This window comes from Corvus brachyrhynchos, unplaced genomic scaffold, assembly GCF_000691975.1.
Source record: "Corvus brachyrhynchos isolate BGI_N302 unplaced genomic scaffold, ASM69197v1 scaffold158, whole genome shotgun sequence".
Lineage (NCBI taxonomy): Eukaryota > Metazoa > Chordata > Aves > Passeriformes > Corvidae > Corvus > Corvus brachyrhynchos.
In genome coordinates this window covers 916,539-928,360 of record NW_008239756.1, presented here as the reverse complement: position 1 = coordinate 928,360, position 11,822 = coordinate 916,539, and the positions used below count along the sequence as shown (strand labels likewise).

The window sequence follows — 11,822 nt, the reverse complement described above, 5'->3', positions numbered from 1 at the left end:
GCCCCCAGCACGGCCAGATCCGCGGCTACCAGGTGCACTATGTCCGCATGGAGAACGGCGAGGCCAGGGGGCTGCCCCACATCAAGGACATCATGCTGGCGGACGCCCAGGTAAGGGCTCACCTGTCCGACCCCGCGAGGCTGCGAGGGGTGGGTGCTCTGGCTGCTCTGCCTCATGGCAGGCAGTGTAACTCTGGGGAAGGGCCATGAGAACCTGTGACAAGGCGTGGCTGTGTCTCTGCAGCTCCTTTGTGCTCCCGGACAGTGTTACTGTGGAAGAGTATGAACTGCTGTCCCAGCACTGAGATAAATACCCATCCATCCTCCCTGTGTCTGGGAGGTCTTTTAATTCAGGCAAAGGCCACAGTGGAATCTACTAATTTCTCCCACTCTACTTCTTCCCTCATGCTTGCCTGGTAACTTCTGACCTTGTGTGACTGCTTGCTCAGGGACTCCTTCCTCATGCTGTGTCTCTGTCTTTCCCTTCTTTCCCCTCTTGTATTCTCATGTGCCAAACCTCTCTTGTTCTCTGCCCAGTGGGAAACAGATGACACTGCTGAATACGTAAGTAAAAACATAAAAGTCCTCCCATGCTGGTTCTGCCTCTTCCATTCTCCCACTTCCTGTTGTGGTGTGATATTTTCCTTTTCCTTTATTTTTTTTCTTTGCAATGCCAGTGTGCCTGTTTTAGAGCCCATTTTTGGTGTTCCCATGCATTGTCCCCTCCCTGTCACTGCTCTGTGACCCTCTGTGATCGTGTCGTTTGTCAGCACGCAGCAATCCCACAGGGTTTTCCCTTTGGCTCTGAAGGAAAGATGGGTTTGCTGCTCCTCCGTAGGGAAGCAGATGGAATGTTGAATTTGGGACTTCCTTGAACATTAGAGAATCCTAAAATAGTTTCGATTGGAAGGGACCTTAAAGGCCATCTTGTTCCACTCCCAGCCACGGGCAGGGACACCTTCCACCAGACCAGGGTGCTCAGATGGGCTGCTTTGCAACACCTCTGTGTGTGGAAAAGATAGGCTGGGAAGCACTGGGAAATCAGAATGCATGAGTCCTGAGCTTTCAGAGCATGAACAAATGCTTTGTATCCTCAAAGGGCCAAGATTCTTAGAAACTCATTGATGCAAAGCACTGAATCATTATTGGTGCTCTTACCTTTGAAGTACCTTGAAATCAGCTTGGCTGTTTAGCATTTGCTATTTCTGCTAAAATGGTAAGTGTTTTCCAAAATCCTACAGCTACAAAGCAGTAGGAGAAAGCATTTTCTCCTTGGAATGACAAGGTCCTAAGATAACACACGACCAAACCGGTTGTGTTTGTGTCTCCTGGGGATTGCCAAGTGCCCTGCACAAGTGAGGGGCCTCCCTTTGAGGGGTGGAGAATGAGTCTCATGGGAGGCAAAGCCCCTGCCTAAAATCTTAACAAAACTCCTTGGCAGGTGTGAGAGCAGAGCAGGTTTCTTGACTTCCAGAAGCCAGACCTGCCCCTGCAGCTGATGGCCTCCAAACTCACCGATCAAAATCCCAGTGTTCGAAAGTTCTGCTGTTCCACTCCCAGCTCACCACTGGGGATATAGTTATTTTCAGTACTAACAAATTCTTTGCAACTGCCGCCCTGAGATTTAATATCGAAAGCACAAAGGGATGAGGAGAGAGGAAAACCATAAAACATGCACAACATTCCCATCTCCCTCCTTTCTGGTGCCTTGGGGAAAACCCTGCTGCATGTGCTGTCATCCTGTTTGATTTAGCACGGGTGTTCCTTTTCCAACACAGCCCTTTGAAAGGCTGGATCCCTCCTGGAGAAGGGCTGTTCTTGGGGCCAGTGTTCCAACAAAAGCTCCTGGGAGCCAGGTGTGGGGAGGCTGATAGAGGATGGGGAAGGAGGGGGTGGGATTTAGCAGGGAGCTTTAGCGTGAGCGGAATGTGTCGTCTTGCACTTTGCATTCAAGCAATCCCTTTAATATTATGAAGGCATTAAAAATATCTCTGAGGAGAGAAGAGAGGGGTAATGGTGAAAGAAATGTAATCTCCCTGAAACCTCTGAGCCTCCTCTGAGGCCGCACAGTGGAGAGGAAAGCTTTGAAGGGAGTGAAAGCATTTGGATGCTGAAATGGTTTGTGTGAAGACAGGGAATGTGTGAGAGGCTGATCTGGAGGAGGATGCCTTGCACAGGGCCCTGCAGAGCCAGGCTGTGTTTGCAGAGCTGTGATTGCCTTGCCAGGGAAACGGGGCTCTCCCCCTCTGCCACTTCCCACAGAAGCCCCAGAGTGTCTCGTGCACTTTGATTCGGTGTTCCTGCATGCTGGAAAAGGGCTGAGACTCCTGCAGGGAGGAGAGAGCTGCCCTTGGGTGTGGGCCTGAACACTGACACGATTTCCCTCTGGCATCTCACAAACAGGAAATGATCATTGCTGGGCTCCAGCCCGAGACTGCCTATTCCATCACCGTGGCCGCCTACACCATGAAGGGAGATGGTGCTCGCAGCAAACCCAAAGTGGTCACCACGAAGGGTGCAGGTGAGAGCCTTTTCCTAAAGCCAAGGAGTTTCTTCACCTTCTTTCATCCCACTCCCTTCTTGAAGGACAGACTTGCAGCAAGAGCCAGGCTGCCCCAAAGGCAAAATTAGATTTAGTAAGGCAGAAACCCCTTCATTCCTCACATGCAACCCTCACCAAATGTCACAATTTTCTGCCCAGTGCTGCAGAAAGCCCCAGCACACCCAGAAACACAACAGATGAATTCATCACTTGCAAATTCATCACTCGTAATCTCTTGAGCTGTAAATTCTGGTGCATCAGAAGGAAAGTGACTCTGCCTGGTCTGACTGGAGAGACTGTGTAGCTTTGAAGGTGGCCCACGCAGGTACACTGGGGACAGGAGAGCTCTGCTGTCATGGTGGGGACTTGCAAAGAGCTGAAGAGCAGCAGGCAGACAGTGGTGGCTTGTCCTGCCCACTCCCCTCTTCTGGTACCATGTCTGGAAATACATCCCCTGTGTTCAGGACTGGTGGAGGGAGAAACTCTGACAGTATTGACCTTTCCTGGCTCTCATTTCTGGGACCTGGACTCTGCCTGCACATACCAGCCAGAGCCTTTTCCTTCACTCACCCTCTTCTCCTTCCTCTCCAGTTCTGCCCATGTTTCTCTTCACTAACTCACTGGTTCTCTGCTTTCCCTTTCCCCAAGGCTCTCCACCCTTCCTGTTTTTCTCTCCTGGAGCCTTTCTCTCTGCCTGGCTCCCTTGTCACTCTCCCTTGTCACCCTCCCTCATCTCTTCCCATTAGGATTTGCAGTGCAGGTGATCAGTCACAGAGGGATGTTTTCTCCAGCACAGCAGCTATTACCCAAAACTCAATTTCCCCTGACTTGAAATAGCTATTTAAAAAAAAAAGTCTTTCAAATGGCTCTGTAACATTCTTACCTTCTTTGCAGTGTTGAGTCAATACACCTTCTGAGAGGAGAGATTTCTTTCTTTATCATTCAGGGCTGGGGGCTGAATTTAAATACAGTAATACATCTAATTTTCTCCTTTACCGTCCAAACCAATTGCAAAATAAAACACTTCCCCCTCTCTGCACTTTCTTCTCACCTTTATTCCAAACAGTGTTTGTTGTGCAGATGTAATACTTTCCAGCTCAGCTGATTACAGTAACATTTGTGATAAAAACTGAAACATAAAGGTAATGGCACTGTTTTTCTCTTTAATGTGTTCCTTAGACATTCCCAGGAGAGGAGGCTGGGTCTCCCAGCACCCCCCCTGCCATTCTTTGGCACTTTGGAAGGAACACAGCATTTGTTTCAGAGACAGCCCCTCATCCCCGTTGAGGTGTCAGTGGAGGCAGCAGGCAGAGGTTCCCCAGTTTGACCCCTTCAGAATCCCTGGCACAGGCAGATCCTGCCCTGCTCCCTCAGCCACACTCCAGCATTCCAGCCCTCGCCCCTCGGTTGGACTTGTGCTGTGGGGGTGGGCTGGGATCCCTCCCAACTCCTCCTCCTGTCCAACCAGGAGAAATACCAAGGCGGAGAGAAGGAAATTAGATCTCTAATAGTGGAGCAGAGTGTCAATGACGCGTGAGCTGCTGGAATTAATGCTCTGCTTTCTCAGGCTTCAGGAATCTCTGGGCCTGCACGTGTCATTTAGCTGTGGCTGTGGGCTTGCTTAGCAGTCAGGCAGTGCCAGGGCTCATTAGGCAGAGACAGCCTAGCTCCCTCAGACACTGCTGAGCTCCCCAGAACCCCCACACGTGGAGGAGCTCACCGACAGGTGAGGAGGAGCTGAGAACGCACCAACACTGCTGTGTTCCCTTCCTCCAGAGGAGAGGAGCAGCACAGAGTGAGCAGAAGCTCTCCCTGCCCTCTGCCTCGCACAGATTTCGGGCTCTGTTTCCTCTGCCTGTGCTTGTGTACCCAAGTGGGCAATGAGCTGCCTGCCAGCCGTGTGAGCTGGCCCCGTGCCTGCTGCTCAGGACCTGGGGCTGCCCAGACTTCCCTCCGTCCTTCATTGCTTCACCCTCAGCTGCTCTGGACTTCTCAGGCTGGGCCAATCTGTTCCAGTCTCTTTCTGCATAAGTTGGGCTGTGTAATGGAGAGAGGAAGAGAGGTTGGGAGTTTGGGGACTCCAGGTTTGTTTTTCTCTGTCGTGGAAGCCATTGGGACAGGAGGCTGGGACTCCTGAGCTGGTTCTTCCCAGCGGTGGGAGGGTGAGTGGTCTGGGGACAGGGGAGGAGCTGTGCACACCCCTCCATCCTGAACAAAGGGAAGAAAATCAATCTAGGAATGTGTCAGCACCTCACAGCTGACATGCTGGCAGCACTCCTCATGTCCCGAACTGTTTAGGGCCCATCCACCTGTATGGGGTGGCAGCAGTTTGGATTGCATGGAGCCGAGCTGGAACGCTGCTGCTGACCTGAGGAACCTGTCGCTGCAGCTGAAGAGTCTCTGCAGCTCCTCTCTCCCGCCCCATCTGTGGCTGAAGGTGTCTCTCTTCTCTCCTAGTCCCAGGAAAGCCCATCCTCTCTGTGCACCAGACAGAGGAGAGCACTCTCCTGGTGAAATGGGAGCCCCCGCTGGACGCGGAGGGCCAGGTGTTGGGCTACCGGCTCCAGTTCGGCCGCAAGGATGTCGACCCTCTGGCTACCTTGGAATTCTCGGCACTGGAGGATAAGTACATCGCTCCCAGCATCCACAAGGGCGCCACGTATGTGTTCAAGCTGGCCGTGAAAAGCCGGGCTGGCTTTGGGGAGGAAGCTGTGCAGGAACTCACCACCCCCGAAGACATCCCCAAGGGTTACCCCCAAATCCTCGAGGCGAGCAACGTCACATCCATGTCGGTGCAGTTTGGCTGGCTGCCCCCCGTGCTGGCCGAGAGGAACGGAGCCATCGTCAAATACACCGTGGCCTACCGGGAGGCCGGTTCTCCCGGCAACCTGCTGGAAAAAGACCTGCCCCCCTCCCCAGAGAACTCGTACACCCTCAACGGCCTCAAACCCAACACCGCCTATGATGTTAAAATCCGTGCTCACACCAGTAAAGGCCCCGGGCCCTACAGCCCGACCGTCCAGTATCGGACGTTCCAGCTGGACCAAGGTAGGACTTACCGGTTTCTCCTCCCTCTCTCCCCTTGTATCTGGGGCTGGTGCCAGGAGGCAAGAGAGCTGGAGAGGTCAGGCCAGGCTCAGCCAGGCTCGTGAGTAAATGCAGAGCACTCTGGTGTCACACTCAGTCCCTCCGCTCCTCTCTGCCTTGTGCCAGGTAAGTCCCTTTTACCACTTTCTTCTAAGTTAAGTCCGGACACCTCCTGTCACTGGCACCTGAAGGGGGGGGCCAGTCGCTGTACAGGTGGGAAGAGCATTTTCTTCAGCTTTTGCAAACAGCCAAAAGAAAAGAGCAAAAATTTTAAAAAACAAACCCTCAAGCTGTGACCTGGGATGAGTTTTTCCTCACCTGAGCATGCTCAGCCAGCCAGCACCTCGTTCCTGCAGCAGCCACCCAGGCCCAGAGTGGGGGCAAAGCCACGCACCCTCCTGGGGTTAGGCATGGGGACAGGGAGCACTGGGAGATGGACCTTGGCAAAACTCAAGCACAGTGTGGAGGAGGGAGCAATCCCTTCCATTCCTGCAGCTGCAGCCAGACCCAGCCTGGCAGGCCCCTCTTCCAGCACTTGACATTTTCTTCCTTCTCTTTCCTGCTCTTTCTTCCCTCTGCTGCCTTTTCTTCTCCTTTCTCCCCTTCCTCCTCACTTTTTTCTCCGCAGTTTTACCCAAAAACTTCAAGGTGAAGATGGTGACAAAGACATCTGTCCTTTTGAGCTGGGAGTTCCCTGAGAATTACAACTCTCCTACCCCATACAAGGCAAGTGGCATGCAGGAGTTTTTCCTGTGTTTGCCCCAGCTCTGCAGGGCTGGGTGCTTCACGTTCCCTGCAAACCGAAGGGATGGAGAGGAAGGAGTTGGAGCATTTTCAGCCTCGCTCAGGGAACAACCTCCTCCCCTCCCACAGATCCAGTACAACGGGCTGCACGTCGACGTGGACGGACGAACAACCAAGAAACTCATCACCCACCTGAGGCCCCGCACCTTCTACAACTTCGTGCTGATGAACCAGGGCAACAGCATGGGGGGGCTGCAGCAGAACGTCGCTGCCTGGACTGCTGCTGACATGTTGTCCAAGAAGCCAGAGGTGACCCACAAGCCTGATGCTGATGGCAATGTGGTGGTGATTCTCCCCGACGTGAAGAGCTCTGTGCCTGTCCAGTAGGTTTCTGTTTAACTGCAGGTGTGGGGTGCTCAGTTCATGTTTTGCGGGTCAGCCCTGGTGGCTGGAGACCACCACAGACCCACAGGGGCAGTGCCAGGGGGGTGATCCCTGCATTTCCAGCGTTCCTGACTGTTGCCTTTTGGAGGCACTTCCACACCAAAGGGAAAGCCAAAGAAGTGTGAAGGGAGTACATGGGGAGACATGGGGCTGCCACTGAATCTGGCTCATTCCAGGAATAACAACTGTGCTAAATGAAAAATCAGGGGCTTGAGCCAGTGGGGCAGTTTGGGCAAACTCGCATCAGTGTGTGTGCTCCCTTCTTCCGTGGCTAATTCCTTCTGTTTCTTCTGATCATTCCCAACATTTAGAGCTTTCTACATTGTGGTGGTGCCTCTGAGGAAGTCCCGGGGAGGACAGTTCCTCAACCCCTTGGGCAGCCCTGAGGAGATGGACCTGGAGGAGGTGAGTGTGGGTGAAACTGGGCTGGGCTGTAGGGGGAGAGTGAGCGGCTGGAATGGGAGGATGGTGACCTGAGGGCTGGGAGGGTTTTTGGGGTACCAGTGCTCCCCATTCTGAGCAGCCAAGACATGGCCAGTCTGGGAGGGCTGGTTTGGCTCTCCTTGCTGCTCCTTTCCAGGGTCTCAGGGTGTTCCTCTGCTCCCTCCAGCTCGTCCAGGACATCGCCAGGCTCCGGCGCCGGAGCCTGCGGCATTCCCGGCAGCTGGACTTCCCCAAGCCCTACATCGCTGCCCGCTTCCGCTCCCTGCCCTCCCACTTCATCCTGGGGGACATGAAACACTACGACAACTTCGAGAACAGAGCCCTGGAGCCGGGGCAGAAATACGTGATCTTCATCCTGGCAGTGCTGCAGGAACCTGAGGCTGTAAGTGCTGCCTGCTGCCCCCGGCCCTCTCCGATCCTTGGGGATGGACCAGGGAGCTGCCACAGCCCTGCTGCCCTCCTGGCATCCTTGAGGGGCTTTTCTTTACAGCTGTGGAGCTTTTGGATGTGGCTCTTGTGCCTGGTGAGCTGCTCGAGCTTGTGCCTCCATTCATCTATTTCAAGCACCAAGGACACGAGCAGCTGTGCTTCTCCCCATCTTTGCGCACAGAACTTGTACACTTGTGGCTCCAGACTGGAGTCCAGAATGGGGAGGAACACTGAACTATCCCCTCAGGACTTGAGTTCAGAGAGCCCTGGGTCAAACCCTCTTTTTGAAGAGAAATGTCCTTTAAAGGCTGTTCTTTAACTCCTCAGAGCAATGACCCCCGACATCCTGCTCCAAGAGCACGTCACACTCTGGGCATTGCTAAACTCCCCTCCAAGCACAGATGGGAGCATTTTTTACAGAAACTACAAGTCCTCTCTACCAGTTCGGCATCTCTGCTGTTTTCACTGGGGCTGGACTTGGCTTTCTGAAAACAACTATTTTAATATTTACCTGCCTCCTCCCTCACACACAATGGGAAACAGCCTAATACTTTGTTGGTTTTAAATCCCCCAATGGAGTTGTAGCAGGGAGCTATTGGAAATTAAGGGTTTTCAGAGGTTTTTTCCCCCAATAAATATTTAGTTGTGTATTTGATATTAAAGGATTAGGCTGACACACTCCTGAATGGGTTTCTCAATCGGATTACTGCAGCTTGTGGTAATTTCTGCTTTAGAACAAGGTGCTGCGGACTCACTCCCAGTGGCCTGGATCCCAAGTGTGGAGCAGCTTTCCAGCCTGCTCAGAGCTGATGGAGTTCAAGGACCCAGAGCCCCTGTTCCTGTCCTGTCCCTGACTGCTCTCCCAAACCAGGCCATGGCAGTTCTCTGTGCTGTTCAGTAAAATAGGAATTCATCCATAGTCAGGACTCTGAAGGGTTTGAATGTGCCTCTGATCCTCCTCAGGAACCCGGCTCAGTGCAGAGGCAGCAGAGGACACACACAGCATTTTACTACTTTATATTTATTTGTTGGGGTTGGTTTTTTTCAGTCACCAGACCAAGCATTAATTCTTGTTTTAATCCCTTCCCTCTTGCTCTTTAATCCCATCTGACTGTCAAAATCCAGATGGTTACATGAGAGCTTGGGGAAAGTGTTTGTGTGTTTGTGGCAGCGGTGAGGGCTCAGGGCTGTGGTGGAACAGAGACAGCTGGATCTCTAAAAGCACCTTCCCAGCCATGAGAGGGGGTGAGCCACAGGCACAGGCAGGCTACAGCTTCACATGAGTGTGATCTCCCAGTGGTCTGTCTCCCTGAAGCACTGGAAGTGGAAGATGCCCTCATATGGATGCTCAGGGCCAGGGTTATTTTTTCTAGGTTGAAGAGGGCATTTTCCCTGTTACCATTTGGGTTGTGCTGCAGAGAGCTCACATCCTCTCCAGCAGCTTTCGCTGTGGAATATCCTGTGCTTGCCCACTTTTCAGTCCCCATCCCACCTCTGAGCTGTGTTCCACCATGTTCCCTGTCTTCCAGACCTATGCTGCCAGTCCCTTCTCCGACCCCATCCAGCTGGACAACCCTGACCCGCAGCCCATCATCGATGGCGAGGAGGGGCTGATCTGGGTCATCGGGCCCGTCCTGGCCGTGGTCTTCATCATCTGCATCGTCATTGCCATCCTGCTCTACAAAAAGTAAGAGCTGCTCGCTGCCCACACCTGAGATAGTTCTGAGTGTCCCCAGGGTTCCCTAAAGGGAATTTCCTCCTTGGTCCTGTCCTTGGCAGCTGAGGGTAAATCCTTCCTTGGGCATTGGAGAGAGGAGCCCTGAGGCACAGGTGCTGGAATGGGAGAGTCTGCCCGGCACAGGAGGGATTAGCAGTGGGCTGCAGGGATTTGCTGCTTCAGACTCTGCCCCATGGCACTCCCAGGAAAGCTGTGCTTGTCCCACAGACACTCCCTTGGGGCATGTGTGCACTGAGTGTGTCAGGACTCCAGCCTTGCTGCTCTCAGCCTCAGACTCCCCTTTCCATGCTCTGTGTGCCTGTGGGCAGTGAGGGGGATGCAGGAAGGGCACCTCTGAGCTGTGGGGCAGCAGAGACCTCCACTGGTCTCAGGCTGGTTTTCTGCTGGAGTTGGGAGACAGGAGCAGGGTGTGAGTCTTCAGGAGAGAGAAGGGAAAAGCCCTGGAAGTGGCTCCCTTTCCCTTGGCTTTCTGAGCAGCTCATGGTGGATGAGAACTGGGGGTCCCCTGAGCACACACAGGGCAAGGGAAGGGGACAGGAGGGGAAGCAGGAGCTGAGCAAAGTAAGTAATGGTGGCAGTGGCCAGCAGAGGTGTCCTTAGCTGGGACAGCTCATTCCCAGGGCGGAGGGAACTCTCCTAGCCCTGTTCCATCTTTGACCTGCACAGGTGTGCTCCCTTGTGCACAGGGCTGTGGCCTCTGCATCCCAGCATGTGAGCAGGGGCTCGGGGGTCCTCGCTGGTGTCCATTTACCTGGGTGATCTGTGCTGGTCCCACCTCTGCTGCCAGGGCTAGAGCTGAGCAAATGCTTCCCCTTCCCTCTGCAAGTCCTTTCTAACCTGAACATGTGTCTTGTCTTTTCTCCACTTACTGCTTTCCTGGACAGCAAACCAGACAGGTAAGAGCATCAGATTTGCCATTTATTCAGGTTCTTGCTTGCTGTGTGTTAAGCAGTGTTTGCTGTGGTGTTGGGGCTTTGTTGGTGCAGTTCCCACCTGTAGATCTGTCCTCACAGAAACCCCATGTTAGACCATGTTTGATTGGGGCAGAAAAAGCAAAGCAAGCCCAGTTTTCTCCTGCTTGTCCATTCCTAAATAAAATGGCCCTTTCACAGGTTGAGCAGCAGTGACAGTAAATGTCTCATAAAGTGTTGGGTTAATGGAGCAGAGAAACATTCATTTGTGTGGCAGTCAGAGGTGAAAGTGGGTTTCTGCATGTCTGGCTGCTCCACACGGGCTGTCCCTGAGCCACTGGCACGCTGGAAGCAGACCTCTCACCAGCTGAGGTGTCCTCGCCCCATGGCAGAAGCTGCTCTTGCCCCCTCAGCCAAGGGCTTCTGACAGAGGCTGTTTATGACTGCAGAAATACGACTTTTTTCCAACCATTTCCAAGACTGGGAAAGCTTTCACTAAAAGTAACTGATGGGTTCAGTCCGTGAACTATTAACAGCAGTTCCAGGACTGCAGCAAAAATGAAGCAGTCCCAAACTGCAAAGTGGTGTCATTCCGAAATGGTGCCCCATGCAGTGCTGGCAGGGCTCACACCACTTCTTCTGGCTATTAATGACATCAAGAGACAGCTAAAAATGTCCTGAATAACCCCCTCCTTGCCTAAGTAATTGCCATTGCTGCTGCGGGCAGATTATTGGAGGCTTCTGTGCACCCTAAGCAGGAGAGGTGAGGAGCTCCACAGCCGCCTCGCTGGAAGGGCTGGGACCACCTTTCCAAGCCTCAGGGTGGGGGCCACGTTCTCCTCACTCTGGAGAAGTTCAGCTCCCAGCAGCTCATCACTGTTTCTTTCCAAGGGGTTATCACATCTTTAGGTCAGCACTGGGCTTTGCTTCTAAATTCTCTTCAAGGAGAATGAGCCAGGTCAGCCGAGACTTTTTCAACTGCCTCAGCTGACCTAACCCATTTGGAGGAAAATATATTAGGAAACACTTCCATGTGCAGCTCAGCTGGCAGGTTGGAGCAGGCTCCGGCTCCTGGCAAGGAGGAGAGGTGGATCTCAGCAGGCACAGCTGTGCTGGGAGAGGATGTGTCTACACTGTTGAACCCAGATTTTTAGGGTTCTGCCATTCAAAAAAGATTGAAAACTGCTGCTCTGACTTCTCTGTCTGCAGCAGGGCAGCTCTGAGAGCTCCTGAACAAGCCAACAGCAATATCAGAGCTTGACGTCCAAGGTCACGGCCAGGAGATTCTGTACTTTTCCAAATGATTCTGCTGGCTCTGGTTCTTTCAGGCTGGAAATGGCTTGGCCAGAGTTGGAAGATTTTTGCTCTGCAGAGTTCAGTGAAGGCTGCTCTGAGGAGGGAGGGTGAGGTGGGGGTTCACAGCACCTCAGCCGCTCCTGGCTGCCAGTCTGTGCTGCTGCTGGGGGGAGGGGGGAAACTTCCAC

At 53.2% G+C, this 11,822-nt stretch overlaps 1 protein-coding gene across 18 annotated transcripts in view; it reads left to right on the top strand.

Annotated features, from left to right (window-relative positions):
• PTPRS (protein tyrosine phosphatase, receptor type S) overlaps positions 1-11,822 on the top strand; it is a 148,252-nt gene that overhangs the window by 115,581 nt on the left and 20,849 nt on the right. For 15 of the 18 annotated variants that reach the window (XM_017742499.1, XM_017742500.1, XM_017742502.1 and 12 more), the window contains 6 exons: positions 6,257-6,354; positions 6,502-6,755; positions 7,128-7,221; positions 7,427-7,642; positions 9,219-9,376; positions 10,312-10,323. In XM_017742499.1, coding sequence (XP_017597988.1) covers positions 6,257-6,354; positions 6,502-6,755; positions 7,128-7,221; positions 7,427-7,642; positions 9,219-9,376; positions 10,312-10,323 — 832 coding nt within the window. The remainder of the gene's footprint in view (positions 1-6,256; positions 6,355-6,501; positions 6,756-7,127; positions 7,222-7,426; positions 7,643-9,218; positions 9,377-10,311; positions 10,324-11,822) is intronic. The other 3 variants (XM_017742493.1, XM_017742497.1, XM_017742492.1) reach the window with 1 other exon arrangement.